This window comes from Peromyscus eremicus, chromosome 3, assembly GCF_949786415.1.
Source record: "Peromyscus eremicus chromosome 3, PerEre_H2_v1, whole genome shotgun sequence".
Classification (NCBI taxonomy): Eukaryota; Metazoa; Chordata; class Mammalia; order Rodentia; family Cricetidae; genus Peromyscus; species Peromyscus eremicus.
In genome coordinates this window covers 103,815,407-103,839,910 of record NC_081418.1, presented here as the reverse complement: position 1 = coordinate 103,839,910, position 24,504 = coordinate 103,815,407, and the positions used below count along the sequence as shown (strand labels likewise).

The following is a 24,504-nucleotide window of genomic DNA, read 5'->3' as shown; positions in this document are numbered from 1 at the left end:
CATTGCCCACCCATCCACATTTGCATTCACTCCATTGCCCCACCCACCCACATTTGCATTCACTCCACCATTGCCCCACCTACTCACATTTGCATTCACTCCATTGCCCCATCCACCCATATTTGCATTCACTCCATTGCCCCACCCACCCATATTTGCATTCTCTTGTTTTGTCATCAAAGCTTCTTGTACACGTCTTCTGTGCCAGTAGATGGCTTTGCAGAATCACATCTCTAAAATGGAATTTCAGGATCAAAGGGCACACAACATTTTAAACTTTAATACAGATGACTGTCCCCAAAGATTGTGTGGCTCACACTCCAACAGCAGTGTCAAGATTGCTTGCTGGCCCACTCCTTGCCGATACTGGATGTCATCAATATTTCATATTTTTTCCAACCTGATGTGAGAAAAATGGCATTCTATTGTTCTTTTAATTTGCATTTCCATGACTGCCTGGGAGGCCCACATCTTTCGCTTATTAGCCATTTGCATTTCTGTGTCAATGAGCGGCCTAATCATATTCTTTGACCATGTGCCCTTTATTTTTGTTTTGGATTTTATTACCAATTTCTCTTTGTGGGTTAAGAATATTAACTCATTTTCTTATGTGAGGTCTACTTCTGTGTCAAAAAGACATCTGCCAGCCTTGTGGATAGAATGCCACAGGAAGAAACCACAAGAACAAATGCAGATTCTAACTCTTGGGTCTGTGAGCTCACACTGTCCTAGATGAAGGAGATGGGGTGGTTGATCAACGTGGTTAACCATAGATGACATCAGGTTGGTGAATTTAGGGGACTATGGCATGCAGCTGCTAAGACAGACGGGACCTGAAGGTGCATTCCATAAGATGAAGGGTTTAAGGTGGTTGCTTTACCTGCCTCTGGGCAAGAGATCAGTTCCGGGCCCCTGGAGAAGGGTGATAGGGCTGCTCTTGAGGAGCTTGGTCCTGCTTGCTTGGAGCAAGGAGATGCCAGGACACTGGAGCCGATGGGCCTATGAGGGGTCAGCAGGGGCTGTGACACAAAGCAGGAGGGCAGGTCCAATGAGAGGGAGGAGGGAATGCCCTCCTGACCATTGCACCCAAACCCTCTTAGCCTGCTCTCTGCTTTATCTTCTCACGGTGCCCTCCATTCCCAACAGGCTGTGCGTGTTACTCATTTTGTCCCCTCAGTGTCAGCTCCACAGGACCGCCTTTGCCGGCTCTCTTCACAGCTCTGTCTTCTCCATAAACACTCTTACCTTTCCCATCTGCTTTGCCGAAGCAGAACTAGTTGTGTAATAGACAGCACCCCCTAGGAGAGGTAGGCAAGCAGAACACGCCGGGCTATGTTTCAGGCTTTCCGAGCAGAGGACCCGTTTTACCTGAGGTTCTCCCCATCAAGGTGAGGTCTGGAACACAAACCTGTGGGACTCTGGGGGCTGCAAGCCAGCAGCATTCTAGATCACTGGAACTCTCCAACTGGGTCAGCTCCTGTTTACATCCAGGCTGGTCCTGCACCCTGCCCCACCTCTGGTCAGTCCCAGCCCAACTTCAGCCCTCCCTACACCAGGAGATACCCGTGTTTTGGAAAATCAATCGACATCACACTAGACTGAAAATATCTCAAAATATCACTGGCAACTTCCTCTTGTTCCAGCAGGCCCCCACCCAGGAATGCAGCAGCCTTTCCCTGGCTGTTGATTTTTCTAGAAAGGCTCTTCTATCCCCGGACACAGGGAATTTCCAGTATTTTTCTTCCTCCAGTGTTTTTCTTTCTTCTTTTTTTCTTTCTTGCCTTTGGCTACCCACATTGTGTTGTCCTGACAACAGCCAGCAGTGTCGAGCGGCGGCCTTGGGCTGGCCACTGGGCTCGGAGCAGCAACACTGGCTCCTTGGGCTCGGGAACAATGCCTCCATAATTCATTGAGCACTCCCCTTGGATGACTTTTTCCTGTTGCTGATTGTCTGCGAGTTCCAGGCCTGCACAAACTGCTTTTTCCTGCAGCTAAATTTAAAAGGGCCAGACCCTGGAAACAGTGTACCAGACTGGCCTTATTGCGAGGGCAAAGGTGGTGTGATGGCTATTCTTGGTTGTCAACTTGACTACATCTGGAATTAACTAACATCCAAGCGGCTGAGTACACCTGTGAGGGAATTTTCTTGATTGAATCTTTTGAGGTAGAAGACCCATCCTAAATCTGGGCCAGAGCTCTGGCGGCAGCCTATATAAAGGAGAGGGAAGAAGGAAGCACTTGCTCTTTGCCTGCTTGCCCTCGCTCTCACTGGCAAGCTCATTCCTTCACTGGTATTAGAGCCTGCCTTTTTGAGATTACAGCATATACTGAAGACTAGTCTCCCATAGACATGCTCAGAAGTTTGTTTCCATGATCATTTGAAATTCCATGAAGCTGATGATCAAGAGTAATCACCATATTATCTTATTCCCATTTTTTCTCTCCTCTTTCCTCATTTGCTGTTTTAATCTAGGTCCCAAACGCAAGCTTTGTAGTCAAAAGACTGAATTGCAATGCTTTCTCAAGTGGCTGCATCAGCTTGCATTCCCACCAGCCGTGAGAAAGGCTGCCGACTGTGTGGCTTTGGACAAATGACCTAACGTCTTGGTACCTTAATTTCCACTTCTGAAAAACGACAGAACAACAAAGCTTGGAGACACCACCACCCCCCCCCCCCCCCGACTTAAAGACATACTTACTGTATCACGGCTAACTTCAAGTCTCTGTGGCCACGGTGAAGGACAAGCAAATAGATCAATGAAACACAACAGAGAACCCATAGCTAAACCCACAAAATGAGGTCAACCATCCATTCATGGAGGATCAAAGGCGCCATGATGGAGAAAGTGTGAAAGTAGTATTGGGCAGGCAAGTACCAAACAGTGAATCTGCACAGGACTGAAGCTTCTCACAAAGGCTAATTCAGGATGGAGCTGAGGCTGCAGCGTCAAAAGCAAAGCTACAAAACTCGAGAAAATCCAAATAGCATTGATCATGACAACGACGACGGTTTAGTTACAACAGCAAAGTGTGGCCCATGACAGAAAGAGTTGCCAAGCTGGACTTAATTAAACTTAAGCTTTTCTGCTGTGCAACACACAATGCCGAGACAATGAAAAGACAAGCCACAGATTGTAAGGAAATATTTGTCGAAGCCATGTCCAGTAAAGGACTGTTGTCCAAGGGCTGAGCCAGAAGCTCAGAGGTAGAGCACTTCCTAGCATGCCCAAGGCCCAGCCATGGGGGAGTTTATACATAAACACGAATAATATAAATATAGATAGTATGAATATAAATATAAATACTGCTGAAGAGAAAACACCCTCATTAACAAAACTGACCAACCAACCACCCAAAGAAACACTACACTTAAGAAGAGATATGGAGCCAGGCGGTGGTAGCTCACACCTTTAATCCCAGCACTGGGGAGGCCAAGGCAGGTGGATCTCTGTGAGCTACAGGACAGCCAGAGGTACACAGAGGAAATCTGTCTTGAGAAAACAGGAAGAGATACAGGTGGCAAATGACTTGTAGAAAGATGCTCGTTAGGGAGACACAATTTAAAAGACAATGGGGTACCACCACATGCCCATTAGAATGACCGAATCTGGACTGAGGAGATGGCTCACCAGCTGCGCAGGCAGGCACGAGGACCAGAGTTCAAAGCTCTTAGGACAATGGCCACCAGCCTAGCTCTGGGTCAGTGAGAGACTTTGTCTTCAAGGGAATAAGGTGAAGCATGATAGAGTACCACACCCCATGTCCTCCTCTGGCCTCTCTGTATGCACAGCTGTGTACACTCACCCACGTGTGCACATAACACCACACAAACTCTTAGTTTGCTTTCTGTGTCTGTGGTAAAGACCATGACCAGAGGCAACCAGGGAAGAAAAGGATGATTTGGCTTACACTTCCACTGTCTGTCATCAAGGGGAGTCAGGGCAGGAACTCAAGGCAGACACCTGGAGGCAGGAACTGAGGCAGAGGCTATGGAGGAATGCTTACTGGCTTGTTCCTCATGGCTTGCCCAGCCTGCTTTTCTATATGACCCAGAACCACCTTCCCAGGGGTGGTACCACCCACAATAAACTAGGCCCTCCAACATTAATCAGTTTAAATAAAGTACCTGAGGTCACAGGCACAGATGGCTGGGGTGAGGGGGTGGTGTGAGCTTCACAGCCTGTGTCTCAGATATTATACTCAGGGCAGCTGAAATCAAGCCTGCCACCTTTCTACATGCACTGTGTCATTTCCTTTAGTCCAGCTTTCTTCCTCAGAATGTGGATCACATCCTCTAAATGGATTTTTCAACTCATTAGTAGGCCATATAATCTGCAGTGGAAAGCCCCCTGCCCAGATCCACAGGATGAGCTAAGACCCAGGGCACCTGGCCTGTGGATTCCTCAGCACCTGTTCTCCACCCCAGGACCACTCTCAGCCCCCCTTTTTCTGTTTTCTTCCCTCCAAACGGGCCAGCAGTGGGTACAACCCAATCTTTCTCCCACATGTGAGCTGACAGCTTCAGGGCAGGCAGCTCAGGGCTTTCTTTGAGCTGGGGAGCTGAAGGAGCTGAGAGGGGGTACCCTCTCTCCCTGGTGGAGATCATTAGGATGCAGCAGGCAGAGGAGCCTCAGCTAGGCTGAGCTTTCATTTCCAAAGGCTGGGCTGGGGGCCGGGAGATTGCACAGATAGAGGGATGTTATGTCGCTCAAGGCCAACACTATTTCTGCTTGGCTAGTAGCCAAGCTCATTAACCCTTGCTGATGCTGGTCCCTGGGAGACAATCTACACGTAGGTGGGTCCTGCTGATGTGGAAAGTGGCAGTGGGGGTGTGTGCTTAATAATTTAAATAATTTGTTCTCATATACATTTTCCAAGCCCAAGCTAAAGGCTTTCTCTGCATTGTATCCGGTCCAGCCCAGATCCTTGGAAGGTTACTATGCCAGAACATCACATTTTATGGATGAAGACATGGAGACCTAGAAGCCAAAAGTGGCTTGCCCAGTTTCAGCATAGCTGGGCGGGAGAGTGCAAGGAGTGGCTTTACTTTATGAAAGAGATACTCAAGGGTCCTGGATGAGAGGCATCAGGGACCTCTGTATCCAGGAGCATTGGATTCATGATGTGTCTTGTGGCCTTGGGCAGGCATGCTGGGCTTCTTCTCTCAGCTTCAGTTCACTCTGGGATCAAAGCATTGATGGATGCCATTCTGCTTAGGACCCCATATCATTGCTCCTGCACTTTGGTACTAGGCCTTTGGTGGTAAGAAAGTGGCTTCATACTTTTATCTAGTTATCAAATGGCTCTGATGTTTACACATTGATTCTGTTGGCTTTCAGGGTAGACAACGGAATCACCTGCAACAGCTCAGTTTGATCCTTTCCTCTCAGGTCCTAGCCCCGTGCTTCCTTTGTGTTTTGTCAATGGTGGTGCTGGTGGTAGGCTTGTCTTCTATCTAACCTCACTGGCAATGCATCTGAAGAGTCACTATGAAGGAAGTGTTTGCTGAAGTTTTTTCTTATCAACCTTTTGAGGTTAAGATGTCGATCTTCTATTTTTGGTTTGCTCTATTTCTTCACCAGTGCAGTTAGTTCGAATTTGGTTTCTCTTCTTTAGTCTATTATATGGGGAGTGATGCTGACTAGTGTTTGATGTTGGACCAACTTTGTATCCTTAGGACAAACCTTACTTGGACATAATGGATTATTTTAAAATTTCCTGGCCATTTCTAAAATGGCTCTAAATGTATTTCTGCCACTTTATGCTTATATAAAGTAGCTGATGATTATAAAATCAGAATAACTGTCTGCAAAGTGTCATGATGCTCTAACTTTTATTGCATTGAATATTCAGGCAAGATTTAATTCCTTCCATAAAATACACAAGCAATTCATCGTGTAAGAATGCAAATTTGCTTTTATTCTTAATAAATGAAAAATCATATATATCAAAGAATTGTTTAAAATACATTTCTTTATTATTTATTATCAGTAAATATTTGATTTGCATACCTGTTTTACATACATGTAAAAATTATGTAAAATTTTCTTACTCCTAAGTAGGTAAAGTTTAAGAAGCCTTGTGCTAATCAAGAGATAGCTCAGACACCTAGCTTCCTGCTTAGTGAGAGCCATCGTGGAGGAAAGCCTACCTCTCTCTCCTGGCATTTCCATAGAGAGGGACTTTCCTCTCCTCCTCCTCCAGGAGCAATCTGACAGTGTTGCCCTGGACATTCACTGCTTGCTCTGCCAGTGGGAGGTGTTCCTGTTCACAGGCAGCCCTCCAGGGTGATGAGCACCCTGCAGGGAGCCAGGACCTGGCCTGCCTCTGCTCCTGGTGCACACAGAACTGACTGCTTAGCATATTTGCTTGATTGAGCATAGTTGAGCACATGGCCTAAAGGTCAGAGAGGTGCAGGTCAGAGGCTTCATTTCAGACTCTAGCCTGAGCAGAGGCCTTGGTTCCAACCTTCACCGGGTATTGGGGTATCTATCTGTGAGGACAGAACAGAACTTTGGCCCCTTGCCTTCTTGCTTCTGTCTTTGTGCTTGGAGGGGAAGGATGGGGAATGCTTAGAGCTCTAATCCCCCTAACAAACATCAAGGCCTGAAAATATCAACATATGAAGCCTAAGAACAGGGCAGACCACTTCAAATATACTTCTAGGGGAAGAAACATATAACTCAAAAAATATCTTTCAAGCTACAAAACAAAATGAAAAAAAAAAAAAAAAAAAAACCAAAACGAACAAAGAACAAAACTAAACCTTAAAAAATTTCAGATAGAAAAAGCATGTGTTACTGAAGAAGCACAAATGGTTATCTGTGAAATACATCACCAAATGCTACCTGGAGTTTGGGGCCTGAACTCTATTCTAGGCGCAAAGACCAAGGCAGACCCTCCACAGTCTTTGCTCTGGGGACACAACTCTTATCAACCACACAGTGGTAGGAGATCCAGCTCTCTCAGAGGTAAGGGACAAGGCAGCACTCCAGAAGACTGTTGCCTGGGGCCTCTGGATGTTGAAAAGGATACTCCAGGCCTGCTCCAGAAAAAGGAGAATCCAGTCCAGCCCTATGTTCCATTGCTGAGCTAAACGGTGATGAGAGCCTGCAAGGTGTCCACTGGACTCTGGCCTTCAGCCGACTCCTTCTGTCTTTATCTCTCACTTCCTTAGTCATCCCTTTCTGCCCCCTCCATCCTCATTCCTGCTTGCTCTCTCATCTCTTTCCATCACTCTCTGTCTCTTCTCCCTTTCTGTGTCTCCCTTCTCATCTTCTTTCTATCACAAGTCTTAGAAGTCTTTCCCACTTGACAGAGGGCGAGAGCCACAGTCTAGCCCCTTCCGAGGCTCCCTAGGGTTGCTGAATGGTTGAGCAGGCAGGACCTTGGCCATGAGACATGTGTTCACCACAATGGTCGATTCAGGCTTACTCCTGGCCACAGAGGAAGCTCTGAGTTGGGGGTAGCAAGTTTCCAAGAACCTGGCCTGAAACTAGCTGTGGGGGTCCTCTGGCCTTCTTGGATTCAGAGCTGGGCCTGCCCCACCCACCACCGCCTCACCCAGACACTGGAGGCATGTATGTTTATTGAAGGGTGGTGGGAGACCAGGAGGTAGGGCTGGGTGTGGGGAGGGCATCGCTGGCTCTTCCAGCATCACTTCTTAGAACCTGACTTCTTCCAGTTACTGCCCTTCTTGCTGCTCCTCCTGGTCTTCAAGTAAGGCTGCAGTTCCACTTCAGGCTGTTTTGACCTAAATATGCAACAGGAAGAAGCAGGTGCTGGGCAGCAAGCGAGCAGGCAGGGAGCCTGGCCCAGCTGATGAGGGCATGGCCCTAGAGGGAGAGTGCCAGGGGACAGCTCCAACTTGGGGGCCCAGTGGCATCCATAGCTTGATCTTAGCACTTTTCCATCTTTCTGGAAAGAGTGACACTACAGAATTTTGATTTGGTTCCCTGTCACCATCACTAAGAAACTTGCTGGAGTCGGGGGTGGCCTCCATCCTTCTGACAGGTGGGTCTGGACTCTAGGGAGCCTTGCTGCAAAGTGTATCTCCTAGTGCACAACCCTGACACCCAATGAGACAATGCAAGACAGGCTGGAAATCAGGGGCTGATCTGTACTCGGAGGGACACAGATTTCCAAGGCATAAGCCATGCTATGGTAGCTGTAGTGGCCTGTGATTAAGCTAGGGATCCTATAATGAGCCATTCCTAATCTGTCAACTAGAGATATAGGGAAAACATACTTTTCAGGGGGGGTAGAAGGTGTTTTATCCATTTTGTCCCCAAGCGCCAATGAAGAGGCACTTCCTTCGAAATCTTCAGATGGCACTCTTTTAGCTGACTCAGAATCATCCAGGTTTGTGATATAGGTTGACATGCTGCAAGGACAGGTGGTAGGAAAGCATAAGATAGGGGGTCAGAGGTGAGAGCCCAGGGTTCACTTGGTGCTATCCTACCCTGTTTCAGACCCTAGACAGACTAGCAAAACACTTTGACCTCCCAGTTGTGCCAAGGGAGAAACTGCCTGCTCTGAGAACCTGGAAACCACTGGAGGTCAGTTTCTTGGCATCTGTGAAAGGTTGTATAGCCCTCATTCCCATGCTACCAGCTACCTGGTCCATGCTACACCGAGCATAAGAACGCCCAGAGGATACAGAGGGCTTTGCAAAGCAGCAGTGGAGAGCCAAGTGGAGGCCAAGGAAGTGATGCCATCATACAGTGCTGTGGACTGAATGTATCCCCCAAACTCATATGCAGAAGCCCTAACCCTAGGACCCTAGAATGTGGGATCGGTATAGATCTTAGTTGTAATGCAGTCATTCTGGAATGAGGTAGGCCCCTAATCCTATGTGACTAGTGCCACATCAGAGTAATGCTGTCACCAAACCTAAAGAGAGGCAAGAATACAACTTGAGAGGAACTATGGCCCTCTGATATCTGGATCCAAATTCCTGCCCCCAGAACTGAGATGATCAGCAGATGCTGCTTAAGCCATGCAGTTTGGCTATTCTGGCTGCTCTAAAAGTGCTGGGCCTACACAGCAAACAGATCACTGACACAAGCGGCACTCACTTCTCAAAACTGCCAGTCCATTACCAAGGTGCCAGGAGAGTCAGTGCCTGGTAACACTCACAGATGATAGACTCATGGATGGCAGCCTCTCACTGTTCTCACATAACAGAAGGGGTGAGCAAGCTTCTAGCTATTAACTCTACTCATGAAGTCTCTCTACTTGTGACCTCATCACTTCCCAGTGCCCACATTCCTAACACCATCACCATGGAGCAAAGGATTTAACCACACGAATCTGTGGAACATGGCACCTGGCTGCAGCCACCTCTCCTCACTAGTCCCTGGCCTCCTCCTGTTGTGACTCAGTTGGTTCTGCCCCTTCTAAGGTGAGTGGGCAGAAGACAGGGGGGCGGTACAGTGGCCCAGGGGTGAAGAACTCTCTCACAACTGGTAGCACTCACAGCACACCAAGCCGTCACTTGACGTTTATAAAGATCACGACTATTCACAAACGCTTTGAGATTCTCATGCCAGCATTTGCATACCATATTATCTTCACAAGGTGTCACTCCAGTCTGTATGTCACAGGGTACCCGACAGGTTAGAAGATGCTTTGTCCTTCATAGATTGCCATGTAGTTTACCAAGTGCTGTGCAGTAGAGGGCACTGCATAGATAGATGACTGGGAACTCTGCAGAGCATGTGACAGCTTGCAAAGCTGCTTAGCAGGAGGCGGTCTGAGGGGGAGGCCCAGCAGTTTCTGAAACTCTTCCTGGTGCACAGGGCATTCAGCAGCTCCCCCTGCCCATTGTGACTTATCAGGGATGTGGCAATTTACAAACGGACTTTGTCTCTCACAGAGGTCGTGACCATTTGCAAGGTCCTCTGTGGTCCAATGAGCACATCACAGTTTACACAGCATTCAGTTCATGGGGCCAAGACTGTTTCCGAGGCACTTTCGTCACTGTAGAATGTGGCCATTTCTGACAGATTTTTATTGTCTCCTGTAAGAACAGCCCTGAAAAGGTCATGTCCCATTCCTTCAGGACATGGCTGAAGACAAAGGTCACGGTTGTGGTGTAGCCTGGACTTACTTCCTATTCAAAGCATATTCTTTTCCTTTCTGGCCCTCAGGGTCCTGGGTTGCTTTTCTGTACACAGCCACCCATCCAGACTCTAGCAATATAAAACAGAGAGCTTGGAGCCACAGTTCCATACTCCTCTCTCTGATGGCCATGTCATGTCCTACAGGCAACAGTGGGCCACAGGATGTCACAAGCACACTTGCAAGTGTTACACAATTGTACATTTTGCTGCCACAAAAGAAAAAAAGAAGCCTGACTAAAATCTCCCCACTGAGCTCCTGTAGCAACCAGGGACAGACAAAAACTAGTTCAAATGTCCCTGCTTCTGTAGACGGTCTTCTCAACCTGATTTTGAACTTTTAGCAACTTTTTGGGGGAGGACTAAGGGTCTTCTTCCTCCCCAACCAGGTTTAACAACTCTTCCCTGATTGGTCCTATTTTTCACTTTATTTGCATACCCACATCCAGCCAGTCAGGGTCTAGCGGGTACCCAGAACATACAATTGGCTGTTCTGTGGGTTGCAGAGATAGAACTGCTGCAGGAACCAAGAGAGGAAGAAGAAAAGGAAGACTTCAGGTTGGGCTCCAGCCAGTTGCTCATCTTCACTGAAGGAAGGCTGCCTTTAAGACAGGCAGGGGACAGAATTGTTCCCATGCAGGAAATTCATTTGAGCCAGCCTCCAGGACTTGACCAGTAGCCGCAGGCAGGAGTACTCATTCCCGCCTCAGCCTCCGAGACTCTACTTCTGCTGCAGATGAGAATTCATTCCTGAGCTGCTTCCAATCTGCATGACCTCCTGCTCCTTGTGTTCCTGGTGTTTGACCAGCAGCCTTGTTCTGCAGGGGGCTGCTCTAGATTGGCATCCTGAAGCCCTCCAAGAACTTTTAAGCTGTAACACTTTTCAGAACTGAAACAGCTCTAAGAGGCTATCATCCTTCTGCTACCAAGAGTTCAAATCTGATCCATTTAAATCGTCAAAACCTGTGTGCCAACCTGTTTAAAGTTGTTTTTAATCCCATTTTAAGCTGTTAATCCCAAATTGGCAATAAAGCAACAAACCAACCTCCTGTTGGTTGTCTTCACTGGCTGCCCACTCCATTTTTGGAGAAGGTAAGGTAAGAACCCAGGTGGAAGGAGACGAGGTGTGTCCACTAGCCATTTCACTGCTACATGGGGTGGGGGACATATACACGCCTACCTTCTGGGACTGCTACAGGCTAAATCCCTTTGTGTTTCCAGGGGACAAACTATTTTCTCTGTTTGCTCTGCTCTCCCATCCCTTTAGCCTCCCTGGATATCTCACACCTCCCTATCCTGGTCCCTCTTGTACCTAATCCTCACTGGAGTGTGAGCATGGCAGGGTAACACATCTCTGCTCACAGACATAGGTAGTGGGGCCTGCAAACCACACATGACTTCCCTTAGCTGTCCCCAACCCTAGTGAGGGAGGCAGGGGCTAAGTGTGAATATTGTGCGCAGGTGGACACAGTTTCACTCAGGGCTGCTCATGTCAGGACCACATTCTGCATGTGTTTCCCACTGAGACTGTCTAGCTACAGGTCTGCTGTGCCCTCCCTCCTAGGACCCAGAGGCTTGGTTAGGGGGCTGAACTCTGGGCTCACAGGCAAATTTTCATATATCATATCCTTTGTCTCATAGCTTTCCATAAACTATAAGGTGGCCACAAGCATGGTAGGGGATATAATTAGACATCTCTCTATTTGTTCAAACTGTAAATAAATCCATCTTCCTTTGCAGTTTCCTAGTATCTTTTAAATACAGGGAATCTAAGGTGCTGAGTTTGTAGACATAAATGCCCAGTAAGACCCAATGTATGTCTGGTACATTCTTTTTCAACTGTAAACAGCTCCCGAAACACAGCTTTGTAACTCCCTGGACCTGCCAATGTCTGGTTTCCAGTAACTCCACCCCCTTCTCTTAGTGTTCTGAGTGATGGGGACTCAGAACACTCAGAATTTTCTGTCTGCCCTGTCTTATCCCCGTAGGCTCCTCCTCTTCCAGCCTTATACACTGAGTACTCCAAAATATTGGGGTTACTTAGTGTGACCTCCATGGACTTTGCATGAATGTATCCCCAGCCTCAGGGTGAAGCAGACTGACAAAAACTCAACCCAGCTCCCTGTGGTGAGCTGGCATCAAGACAGAAAGCTGCAGCCAGGCATGGTGGCACACACCTTTAATCCCAGCACTTGGGGTCTCTGAGTTTGAGGCTAGTCTGGTCTACAGAACAAGTTCCAGGACAGCCAGGGATACTCAAGAGAAACCCTGTGTTGAAAAACCAACCAACCAACCAGACAAACAAATAAAAAGATAGAAAACTGCAGGTCTGCGTGGGAATGGCATATTTAACTTGGTGCTATAAGGGTGTGCCACAGGTAGCTCAGGTCTGCAGACAGATATTACAGATACTATCCTGGGTTTCATCATTGTTTACCTCATTTATAGAGCTTGTTAATAACAAATACTCTTTTGTGAAATCCTTACAGTCTTGCAAGATTGAGTATTATCTTCATTTTAAAGGCAAAAAGCTAAAGATTGGGAGCCCACCTGATCAGTCCACCTGACAGTCACCCAGATAATGCCAGAAAAAGCCAGGGCTCCAATCCTGTCTTAGGACCCCCAACCTAATGGGTTTCCTGGGAACCTGCACTGCAGAGTGTCCTGAGCTCAGACTGCCTTCTACCACTCACCAGATCCAGCCTGGAAATGCTTAGTAGGTGGCAGCACCTTAGTTGGATGCTTACACCCAAGCCTACTCCTACACCAAGGACTGTGTCTGTGGGACCCACCTGGCAACCCAAGAGAAGCCAAGCTGAATGTGCACACAGGTTGGAACTGACGGGTGTGCTGGGCCTCCTGCCCCTGAGACATCTTTCCACTATTTCCTGCTGAGCAGAGCACTGTGCAAATGAGCAGTGCCTTCTTTTCCCCACACAGCCCTTTATCCAAACTTCCAGCTCAAAGAGAAAAACGGCATGACCTTGCTCACCTCTTCCTGCCTGCTCTCCCTCTTCACCTCCCCACCAGCAAAACCCTCCTGCTGTAGCTTTTGCTCAGGGGACTGTAGGAAGAGGCCGCACCCTACTTCCCTGTCGCTGGCTCTTCCCTACCTCACTCCTTTGGCACCACCTGCTCTCCCACCGGGCCTTCCCACAGCCCAAGTCCCCTGCCCCATTATCCCTCCCTGTGGGATGCCTTGTCAAGTTTTACTTGAATTTGTAGTTGTCTGGCAGGAAGTAGCCCATCTTGCAATCCTGTCGAGCCCTGAAGATCTGTTTCAGCAGATTCTGCTTGCTGAAGCCATAGCCATTTAGGACACAGCCCCCAAAAAGGAGCTTCCCCCCAGCAAACATCTGTTGGAAAACAGGAAAGAAATGAAATAAGAAACACGTCAGTATACTGACGTAGTGGCATGACTGATAATGGCAGCCAAGTTCCAAATCTTAGTAGGACTGGCCACAGGCTCCTCAGAGCTAGGTTAGGGCTCAGGCCCTTGATAGCATGGGAAAGTATGCTACTCTCCTCAGCAACCCAGGGAGACATGATTGACCCTAGCCCCTGCACAGGCCCTCCTGAGTTAGAGGGCAGCCCAACCTGCCCAGCTTTTGGCCCTGTCAGATATACACTTCATATTTCCCTTAGGGTGGAAGGAAGGTCACGTTCTACCCTGCACACAAGACTCCTACATCTGTCTGGCCCCCTCTGCTTCAAACCCACATATCGGGATGTACCATTCAGCTCATCCTATGGAATGGGGGTCTCATACCCTCTACTCTCTGTGTCTATCACTCTCCACCATGGACAGCTGTCTAGAGATGGCTAGGCAAGGGTATCACCATACCATTATTATAGGGGAAAAGAAAAACAGCAAGAAAGGAGAGAGGGAAAGAACCTAACTGTCCAACAAAAGCAGCATGGATAGTGATAACAAGACAGACTCACGTCCAGTGGTAAAAATTCTGGTGCTACCAACTGAAGATGTGGGACAGTGCTCTGTTACTTTATTGGAAAGACAGTGCCCTAAAGTATGTGTGTAGAGAAAGACAACAAAGGCCAGATACTACAATGTCAGGTGGATGTGGCCTAGCAGGGGCTCCAGAACTTAAGTGCTGGATAGATGAGTAAGATCCTGGGTAGTAGGAGGGTGTCATTATTTTCTAGATTGTATACCTGATTTTTCAATGAACATACATGGTTTTATAATATTTTAGTATAATTTAATAACAATCAGATGAATAGAATTTGATTCTCTGTGCTAACGTCACCCAACCCTTCCATCTCCTGGGAAGGGGATGGGAGTCTTTTGGGTGACTCTCAGTAAGTCCTGCTCTCTGAGCCTCAGCATGGGTGGGAGAAGATCTTCAGGTTTTGTTTTGTACCCCACCCCCCTCCCCAAATCTGGCTGAGACAGTAGTGGCTGGTGATAGATGTCTAGCCCTTTACAGGGCCCCTGCTCACCAAAACCATCCCATGTACCACAGCAAACTTCTTCACCATTAGGGGTGGATCCTTCTGCAGGGGGCTGTCCAGGTCATACCGCAGCAGGCGGTAAGGGTCATGCTGGCACTGCCAAACAGAGATGTGGGAACTGGTCACCCTGGTGCAAGAAGGCACGTGTTAACCCCCCGCAGCCCTCACTTTCCTTCCCCAGAGCAGGTCTCCAGATCTGCTCTCAGGCCTCTGTGGGGAAGTCACCACCAGAGCGACTCCTCTTCATGTGACAGCACTAGGTTTGCCCTGGGATCTGTGGACTATCATGTCCCTCACTCTGGAAGGTCTCAAGACAGGAGTCCTGCTCCACATGGACCAGACTCAGGAAGCTACACTGCACGGCCCAGAGGGGCCTTTCACCCCACCTTTCACTTGGCTGCCCCTCTTGACACCTTTGTGGTGTTTAGCCTTTGTGGGATGAGAGTATTAATGACCAGCTATTGGCCAGAGCAGAAGCCAGGTCTTTGGGAAGTTCACCACTACTCCCCAAGCCCATCTTCAGACATACCGCCATTTCCTCCACCCCCTCCAACTACTGCAGGTCAGATCTTGGCCCCATTCACACTGTGTGTGGTTGGAGTAAGACATCTAAGCATTTTATTCCTTAGCGAACAATTAACAGCCCCCAGATGAACTACAGCCAACTGTACATTCCCATGAGGACAAGGATTATGTCTGCCATGAACGAGGTGAGCCCAGAGCAGGTTCTCAGGGAACATTCTCTGGATTGAAGTAAGCTGGAAATGAGATGCATGAAACAAGTGTGGCTCTGCTGCACGGCTGGGTGAAAGGCTTGCGGCTGGCTGCTCTCTTGGAAGGAGTCAAGAGAAGGGCGCCAGCGGGGGAGGGGACATCTGATTTTACAAGGGCCCTTTGGCTGCAGCACTCTTAGAGAGAAAGGCTAGAAGGGGTGTTCAGGCAGAGCCCACAGATTTCTCACACAAAATCAGAACTCTGCAGCAGCAGGGAGGAATAAGGCAGGGATAACGCAACAGGCTCAAGGGGAAGGACAGCTTGGGAGAAGTCACCTAGCCCTTAGACTTAAATTGGGGCCTCAAACTGTCCTCATCCTGCACAAGCCACTGCCAGGGATACTCAGTTGCCTGCTAAAGCCCCGAGCATCCTAGGAGGCTCATCCTGACCCCAGGAGACAGAAGTCACCTATTCCAGATCTGTCCTGTCATGGCCCTCTAGAGGGCCTGCTGTAGCTGCAGCCATACTGGGAATTCCTTCAGGGACTGGCTGAACCAGCGGTAGGCTCTTGAACCACTGAGACAAGGCCAGCACACGGAGGGACCTGGGGACAGTCCACGAACATATACTGAATTGTAAGAACATGGGTGATGGGCACCGTCTTTTCCTTGAACATTCACACCAGTTGTGGCCACAAACTGTGCAAAGTGCTCTGAATGAAAAGGACCTTGCCTTGACCTTGTCTCAAAGGTCAGAAGAAGCACCTGCCCTGATGTGGTGACATTCATCCTGGGAGAGGAGATGAGCAGAAGACAGAAGATGGAAGAAAAGGCTGCAGACAGAAAGGGGAGTGTTGGCCAAGGCCCTGGAAAGACATGGAGCTGTCAGACACCTAACCCATCCTCATACAGCGGAGGTTATAGTTGGTTCTGCTCCCTGGCCCTGGCCCAAGGGACCTCCTCACCGGGCTCTGGACCAACCTGGATGCACGGTGAGGAACGGCCCTGCTGCCGATGGCTATACAGCGTGTCCAGCAGCCACTGTAGCTGTGCGGTACAGTTGGGATTCTGGCTCGACATTATCCCAAATACCAGCACTTGGTTGGGGTCTCGGGGTGCAGACAGGAAGCGCTCTAGCTCCAAGTCGGACACCAGGGGTGCCTTCACAATACACTTGCAGCCGGCCCGGATGTCTTCCTTGTGAATGAGCCTCCGCAGCACCAGTGGACAGTCATAGGGTGAGGCTGCCCACCGGGTGGGGCTGCGTACCTCTCTCGGCTTCCCTCTACAAAGAGGAACACAGTGGTAGGAGCCTGTGGGCAGGCTTCAACCTCTGCCCCTACAGCTCTTGTTTCTACACAGAAAGAGGCCCACTGCAGTGCCAGGGCTGTAGGCAGCTCCTGGTCCAGTCCTTCAGGGGAGGGACCCCTCACCACTCCAGGCCCACATTTCTGCATGTGCAAAGGAGGCATAAGAAGTCATTCAGCTGACATTTCAGAGCCATCCACGACTCTCACTCCACACCCACCATCTCACCAATCCCACCCACAAGCCTCTTTCCCAGGTTGACAGATCCAGAATCTAGCTGCCCTCCACTACCAGCAACATAGTCCAGCCTCCAATCATTTCTGAAGTAGTTCCTAAGGGTTAACGCTTTCCTCATCTCTCTTGGAGCCAGTGAGGGATTCTGTCAGAAACTGAATCAGTCTCTGGAACCTCCTTAGGCTCTCTAGCTTAATTTCAGTTAAGGCAGCAAAAAGCAGCAGGCTGTACCAGATCTAGCTCCTGCTTCTCATTCCCCTTAAGCCCAGCACTCTCACCCTGCTCCCCAGCACTCTCCTCACCCTGCTCCCCAGCACTCTCACCCTGCTCCCCAGTACCCTCACCCTGCTCCCCAGCACTCTCCTCACCCTGCTCCCCAGTACCCTCACCCTGCTCCCCAGCACTCTCCTCACCCTGCTCCCCAGTACCCTCACCCTGCTCCCCAGTACCCTCACCCTGCTCCCCAGTACTCTCCTCACCCTGCTCCCCAGCACTCTCCTCACCCTGCTCCCCAGTACCCTCACCCTGCTCCCCAGCACTCTCCTCACCCTGCTCCCCAGCACTCTCCTCACCCTGCTCCCCAGTACTCTCCTCACCCTGCTCCCCAGCACTCTCCTCACCCTGCTCCCCAGCACTCTCCTCACCCTGCTCCCCAGCACTCTCCTCACCCTGCTCCCCAGCACTCTCCTCACCCTGCTCCCCAGCACTCTCCTCACCCTGCTCCCCAGTACCCTCACCCTGCTCCCCAGCACTCTCCTCACCCTGCTCCCCAGCACTCTCACCCTGCTCCCCAGTACCCTCATCCTGCTCCCCAGTACTCTCACATGGCTACACTGACTTCTGCTTATGCCATTGTTTGTTCCCCAGAGCCACAAGCCTATTCTCTTACCACTTTTACATCTATTGGAATGTCACCTTCCTGGTGACTTTCTAAGCACCCCATTGAGTGTTTCCACCATAACACTCTTTCTTGCCAATTTTACCTTTCTCTCAAGCATTGCTTACCGTTTAACATATTCTATATTCCCCTTATTTTTATTAGTATACTTTTCTATCCCACTACAGGTCCCAAGAGATTAGCTACTTGCAGTGTTTCGACTGGTGGAATACAATAGGAACACTTGGCAAATCAAAGATGCAACAGAGAATTGGTCAACACTGCAGCATTTATCAGCCACCTGTTATGTGCTGACACTATGCAGGGCCGTGGTGCTTAGTCTAAATAAGCACCATCAGGTGTAAAGTACTCCTTTTTTTCCCACTCTTTTCATCATTGCTGTTTTACACATTTAATATTTTACAGGATCTATGGCCCTTGAATAGGCATTTCCTTGGTTAATTTTGTAGAAACCCCATAGAATGGGCAGGACAGAAACTGTTATTACCATTTACAGGTCAAAATACAGAAGCCTCTCTCCCATGAGGGTAATAGGTTGTCCAAGGTCAATGAAGCCTCTGAATTAGCAAGGCCTCAGGTTAGAACCAAGTCATCCCAAAATGAGAGCAATGCCCATGATTTATCACACATTGCTCAGTTAGTTCGTTTACATATATTCATTTTATTTTATATGTGTAGAGTACACAGAAGAGGACATCGGATCACCTGGAACTGGAGTTACAGATGATGCAAACTACCATGTAGGTGCTGAGAATCGAGCCTGGTTCCTCTGGAAGAGCAGCCAGTACTCTTAACTGATGAGCCGTCTCTCCAGCCACTTCTTGGTTTGTTTTTCGAGACAGAGTTTTTCTGTGTAACAGCCCAGGATATCCTGACTTTATTTTTCTGACAGGGTCTTGCCAGGTATCCCAGGTTGGCTTTGAACTCATGGTAATTTTCCTATCTCTGCCTCCTGTGTGCTGGGACTGTATCCATACACTACCATATCTAGATTTACAATTCACAATTCTTTAGAAGAAATTTAATGCTGGTAAATGCTTGCTGAGCAAAGCTAGTAGGAGAATCTGTTTGGGGAAGAGGGGTGGAGCACAGTGATGGAGCACATATTCAGTGTATGTGAGGTCCTGGATTTGATTCACAACACTAAATAAATAAAAAAAGTAGAGCATCTCTTGTTTAAGAACCTAAACATCCATGGGGAATGTTGAATCTATTTATCATGAATTATACCAGAGTATATTCAAAGTGATTAAGGCTTTTAATGTGGGAGAATCTGACTTTACAATTTCCTACAATTTGTAATAGTGGCAAATAGAACAAATCATTCTGGAATTTTGGAGCAAGGAAGCCTTTTGCGACTGATTCAAAAGTCCAGAACTCAAACTGGGTATGGTGACACAGACTTGTAATCCCAGTTCTTGGGAGGGAGAGGCAGGAGGACCAGAAGTTCAAGATCATCCTAAACTACATAGGGAGTTCTGGACCAACCTGGGCTAGAAACCCTGTTTCAAATGATTAAACAGAGCAAATGGAAAAGACCTCTGGGGTTAAAGTAGAAAATTCAAAAGAGAAACCAGGGCAGGAACTCCTAGTCCAGCTATAGTGAACAGTAGGCTGCTATGTGAAGAGCCAGGAGTGGATTAGAAAAGTCAACATTTGGGGCTGGATAGATGACTCAGTGAGTGAAGCAAGTTGATGCAAATAATATTTATAAGAAATCAGGAGAGTTATACTAATACCAGAAAACAAGTAAGTAAAAAGATCATTATAGCCTGGGACTAGAGAAATCACTCAGCAGTTAAGAGTATAAACTGCTCTTGCTGAAGACCCAAGCTTGGTTCCCAGCAGCCATACTGGGTGGCTCCAGGGGATTCACATCTTTAAGAGGATTGCCCATCCCACCTGACACCCCTCTTCTCACCTGCACAAGCACCTGCACTCATGTGCACATACATGCACACATACACATACATAAATAGTAAACTAAAAATTGATAGTAAAGAAAAAGGAAAATGATAATCAAGAGAAGATATTCCATCTAGAAACACAGTGATTATATCTGTATGCACTGAACAGTGAGTCCTAAATACATAAAGCAAAAAATGGCAGAAGTGAGGAGATGCCACTAGAGATCCTACAGACATTAAGAAGGTCATATAGGGCTCAGCCAGTAAAGGCACCTGCCAGAAGCTTGACATCCTGAGTTCAATCCCTGAGACCCACCCACCCACATGGAGGAAAGAGAGAGCCTGCCTCAGCAAGAACCTTCCTGTCCTCTGACTACCCCTTGTATGCCAGGGTATAAGTGAGTATGCAAAACACCAAATAAACATAAAAAATTTTCAAAAGAAGGTCCCCAGGGAAAACGAGGGACAACTCCATGTCTATAAATTCAGTAACTTGGATGACCAATCCTCTTAAAGATGTGAATTACTAAACATTCATTCAAGAAAAAAAAAAAAAAAACAAGTGGCCTAACTAGCTCTATATTTATAAAAGCAATTTTGTTTTTAAAAACTTCCCTACAAAGGAGACTCTGAGTAAGATGGTTTCATGGTAAATCTTAACAGTTAAAGGAAAAGAGTTGGATTCAACACAAATAAAGGAGATATACTTCCCAATTCATTTCATTAAGCCAGTATTGCTCTGATAAGCCAGACAATGACATTACCAAAAAAGAAAAACTATTCATAAATAACCCTCATAAATATATATATGCAAAAGCTTCAACAAGATTTTAGCAAGTTGTGCCTAGAAATACAGGGGAAAGAACTTCATAACTGAGTGAAGTTTATCCAGAAACGCAAGGCTGCCTCACTATTTGAAAGTCATAGGATCCTATTAACAAAACAGTACAGAAAGAGAACCACACAAACATGACCCATCGCTTTTCTTCAGAAGGGTGCAAGAACAAGTTAATGAAGAAAAGGATCTTTTTTTAAATGCTGTGGAAACAAATATATAGCCATGTATAAAACAAACAAATTTCAACTCATACACTGTACCTTATACAAAATTATCTCAAAATAAATGCTGGGTGAAACACCTGATACAAAAGTATCTCAAAATAGATGCAGCATGAAACATAATCTAGGGGCTGGGGGAATGGTTCAATAAGTAAGAGTGCTTGTTGCACATGCATGAAGACCTGAGTTAAAATCCCCAGCACCTAAATAAAAAGTGAGGCATGGCCACAGGCTATGAGGGAATGGAGACAGGATTTCTGGGGTTTGCTGAATGCCAGATGAACTCTAAGCTCAGTGAGAAACCCTGTTCCAAGGAAATAAGGCAGAGAATGATAGAGTATTCAATGATAGGACATTCAATGCCCCCCCACAAGTATGCATATGCCACCACACACAGACACAGACACAGACACACACACACACACACACACACACACACACACACACACACCATACTCTACTTTTTTTTTTTTTTAAGAGAAAGAAGAGCAACATCCACTGGTAAGAATGTGGACCAACTGGAGCCCTCACACACTGCTGCTGGGAGCTGAGTTTGCTGGAACCACTGGAGAAGACCAATCTATCCAGGAAGCTGAGCCTATCTATACATACTCTGCTTCAGCAGTTTTACACCTTAGCATTTGCTGATCACATAAAAGACAAATGCCAACAGCAGCATTTTGCAGCACAAAAACCATGAACAGCCAAACATCTATATCATTAGAATGCATTGTTTGTGGCATGATAACAGAATAAATTGTTATAGTGATGACAAAGAACAAATGAGTGCTGTGCATAGGACACGGGTAAATCTCAAATCATAACACTGAATGAAAAAAGTCATACACCAAGAAAACAAACCACATACATCCATTCAAATAAAGTTAGAACAAAAGCTAGTCTGTGGTGTTCACAGTGTTTGGCCCAGGGAGGAAGGAGCCAAAGACTGGATTGGCATAGAAAGACTTTTAGGAAGCGGGTAAGGGTCTGTTCCTGACTTGGTGGCTACAGGGTGTGTGCACTCGAGCCATGCGAGTAGAATTTTCTCATTCTTTTGTGAAAGTTTCACATTTTAAATTATACTTATCTATTTATTTTGTGGACATGCATGTGCCATGGCACACACACATGTGGAGGTTAGAGGGACTTGTGGGACTCAGTTCTCTTCTTCTACCATGTAAGTTCCTAGGGATTGAACTCAGGTCTTGAGATTTGATAACAAGGCCCCCTACCCACTGAGGCATCTCGCTAGCTCCAAAATATGCCTATTTTAAGATTTTTAAAATAAAATAAATTGATGAGCTTCCACTTCCACATATGGGACGGCATCTCTAGCACAGCAAGGTGACTTGATCAACCTCCTGCTTGCTCCTGTGTTCTCAACTAAGATCACGGCTTTATTCTTTAAAAAAAATTTTAAAAGTTACATTGCTCGTGTGTGTGTGTGTGTGTGTGTGTGTGTGTGTGTGTGTGTGTGTGTGTATTTGTGCCACGGCACATGTGGGAAGGTCGGAGTAAATCTTTTAGGAGTCGGTTCTCTCCTGCCGTGTGGGTTTCGGGGATCAAACTCATGATGTTGGGCTTGGAAACAAGTCACTCTACTTGTTGAGCCATCTTGCCAGCCCCATGGCCTCCTTTGTGACATCCCAGCACACTGCTTTTACTAGCTCGCACACACACCAAGCTTGTTCTTGTCCCCTGGGGCTCTGTGATGTTCCTTTCTCACATCTGTTTGGGCTGCTTGTTTTTCATCCTTCACCTCTCCATTTATGTATCACTTCAGAACAGCTTTCCTGGCCTTCTTATTGAAGGCAGCCTGCCTGTCAGTTAGTCTGCTCCACAGTCACTCTGTTGCAGCGATGGGCTAGTCTTTTCCACAGTGGTCTAGAAAGTAAGTATCCCATCCGTCAGAGGCCTGATGAGTTCTGTCATGAGGACTCAACATTTCCATGCTATGGGGAAGCTGCTATAGATGATGGGAAATGGTGGATGTGGTTGTGCTCCAATAGAATATCATCAATGAATACTGATGAGCTGCCTCTCACTTCATATATCATAAAATAGCCTTCTTTTGGTTTCCCCCAAAGCTTTTAAAAATTGGTAAAAATTAGTCAGCCAGGCTAGATTTGGCCCATGACCAGTTCCTATTATGCTACACTGTTCTGAAACCTTTTCTTATTAGCCCCATGGCCATCTGAAATGACATCATGACCAGTGAGATGGCTTATCAGGTAAAGATGCTTGTGGCTGACAACTCAAGTTCAATCTCTGGAACCCACACAGTGGGAGGAGAAAACTACCCTTGAGGTGTCCTCTGATCTCCACATGTACCCCATGGCATGTGTACATCCATATGCATGCACACACATACACAATAAGTGTTCAAAAAATAAAAGATACCATTTGAATACATTTGTATCTCCTATCCTTCTCCACCCCTAGAGTGGGAGCTACAAATATAGGGGCTTGTGTGGTTCCCACTCCATTTGTACTGCCCATCACATCCCTTGGCTCTACAGAAGAAATGAAGGATTAAGCCAACCTTGGTGTGACTTTGGCCTGGACTCTGTTGCTCTTCTTTTGAACAGGGATCAAGAGCGTGTGTATAGACTCCTCCTTCTCTTTGTCTTCAATTAAGGAATCTGGTCGGGCTGAATGGGATCGTACAAGAGTTTCTCCTTGGTAAAAACTTGACTTACGGCTCCGATCAGGATAAGACCCAGATTTCACCTTGAACCGACTAGCTTCTGTGTCTTCCCTCATGGCGGGATATTCTATGGTGAATAGACCTGTCAACAGGAAAGCTGTTGTCACTTTCCCAAACTACCAGGTCACCTCTGTACCTGCTTCTTGGCTCCTACCAATTGGACCACTTTAGCTCACGCTCACTGACCCCTCACTGGCTCCTGTCCAATCTGCCTTGCTTTGCATCTAGCACACTGTCCTAGTCAGTGGTCAGCACAAATAAACACATCTCATTTCTACTTGTTCTGCAAGACCCAGCTTCAGTCTTACTTTACTCAGATGCCCTGTATTTCACTCAGCTCTATGTTCTTCATAGCACTCAACAATGAGGTTAAGTACACCATGTGTTCCCTTCGCTAAGAATACTGTCCTGAGGCTGATTTCATCCTCTTCTTTGTTTGTGCTGTGGGATTTTTGGGGGTTTTTTGCCTTGCTTTTTCTACTTAGTCCAGTAGAAATTTCTGAGGCCAGAGACCTAACATTCCTTCATTCACTTAGCAAGCATTGAATGAGGATGCTAGGCATAAAGACAACCCAAGACAGGCTCTTTGCTGCTGAGAACAGAGGGGATGGGCAGACAAGGAGATAAATATTCACAAAGCTAGGTAACAAATTTTTTTAATATATAATTTATTTAAATTTAGTTTATGTGCATTGGTGTGAAGGTGTCAGATCCCCTGGAACTAGAGTTACAGACAGTTGTGAGCTGCCATGTGGGTGCTAGGAATTGAACCTGGGTCTTCTGGAAGAGCGACCAGTGCTCTTAACTGCTGAGCCATCTCTCCAGCCCTGGTAATGAGATTTATAACTAGAGCAGTGTTGAGAACCATCAGAGCAGCCATGGGAATCATCAGAACGGGAGAGGGAGCCCCACTTTGTGAGGGAAGTCAAGGAAGGCTCACAAAGGAAGGGCATAATTGAACTAAGCCTCTCCTCGGGAAGCTGTGTGGGTAGCATGGCTGCAGACCCAGCCAGAAGGTGACAGAGTCTGATTTGGTAGCACCTTGTTTCCAACGGCTGTCAGTAGAGCAGAGAACACAGACATG

General features: G+C 47.3%; 1 protein-coding gene across 1 annotated transcript in view; it reads right to left on the bottom strand.

Annotated features, from left to right (window-relative positions):
* Positions 1-7,570: 7,570 nt before the first annotated feature.
* C3H3orf20 (chromosome 3 C3orf20 homolog) overlaps positions 7,571-24,504 on the bottom strand; it is a 57,872-nt gene continuing 40,938 nt past the window's right edge. The window contains exons 13-18 of the mRNA XM_059258223.1: positions 23,256-23,502; positions 16,289-16,592; positions 14,583-14,690; positions 13,335-13,477; positions 8,249-8,383; positions 7,571-7,753 (exon numbers count right to left, since the gene is read on the bottom strand). Coding sequence (XP_059114206.1) covers positions 7,657-7,753; positions 8,249-8,383; positions 13,335-13,477; positions 14,583-14,690; positions 16,289-16,592; positions 23,256-23,502 — 1,034 coding nt within the window. The 3' untranslated portion in view covers positions 7,571-7,656. The remainder of the gene's footprint in view (positions 7,754-8,248; positions 8,384-13,334; positions 13,478-14,582; positions 14,691-16,288; positions 16,593-23,255; positions 23,503-24,504) is intronic.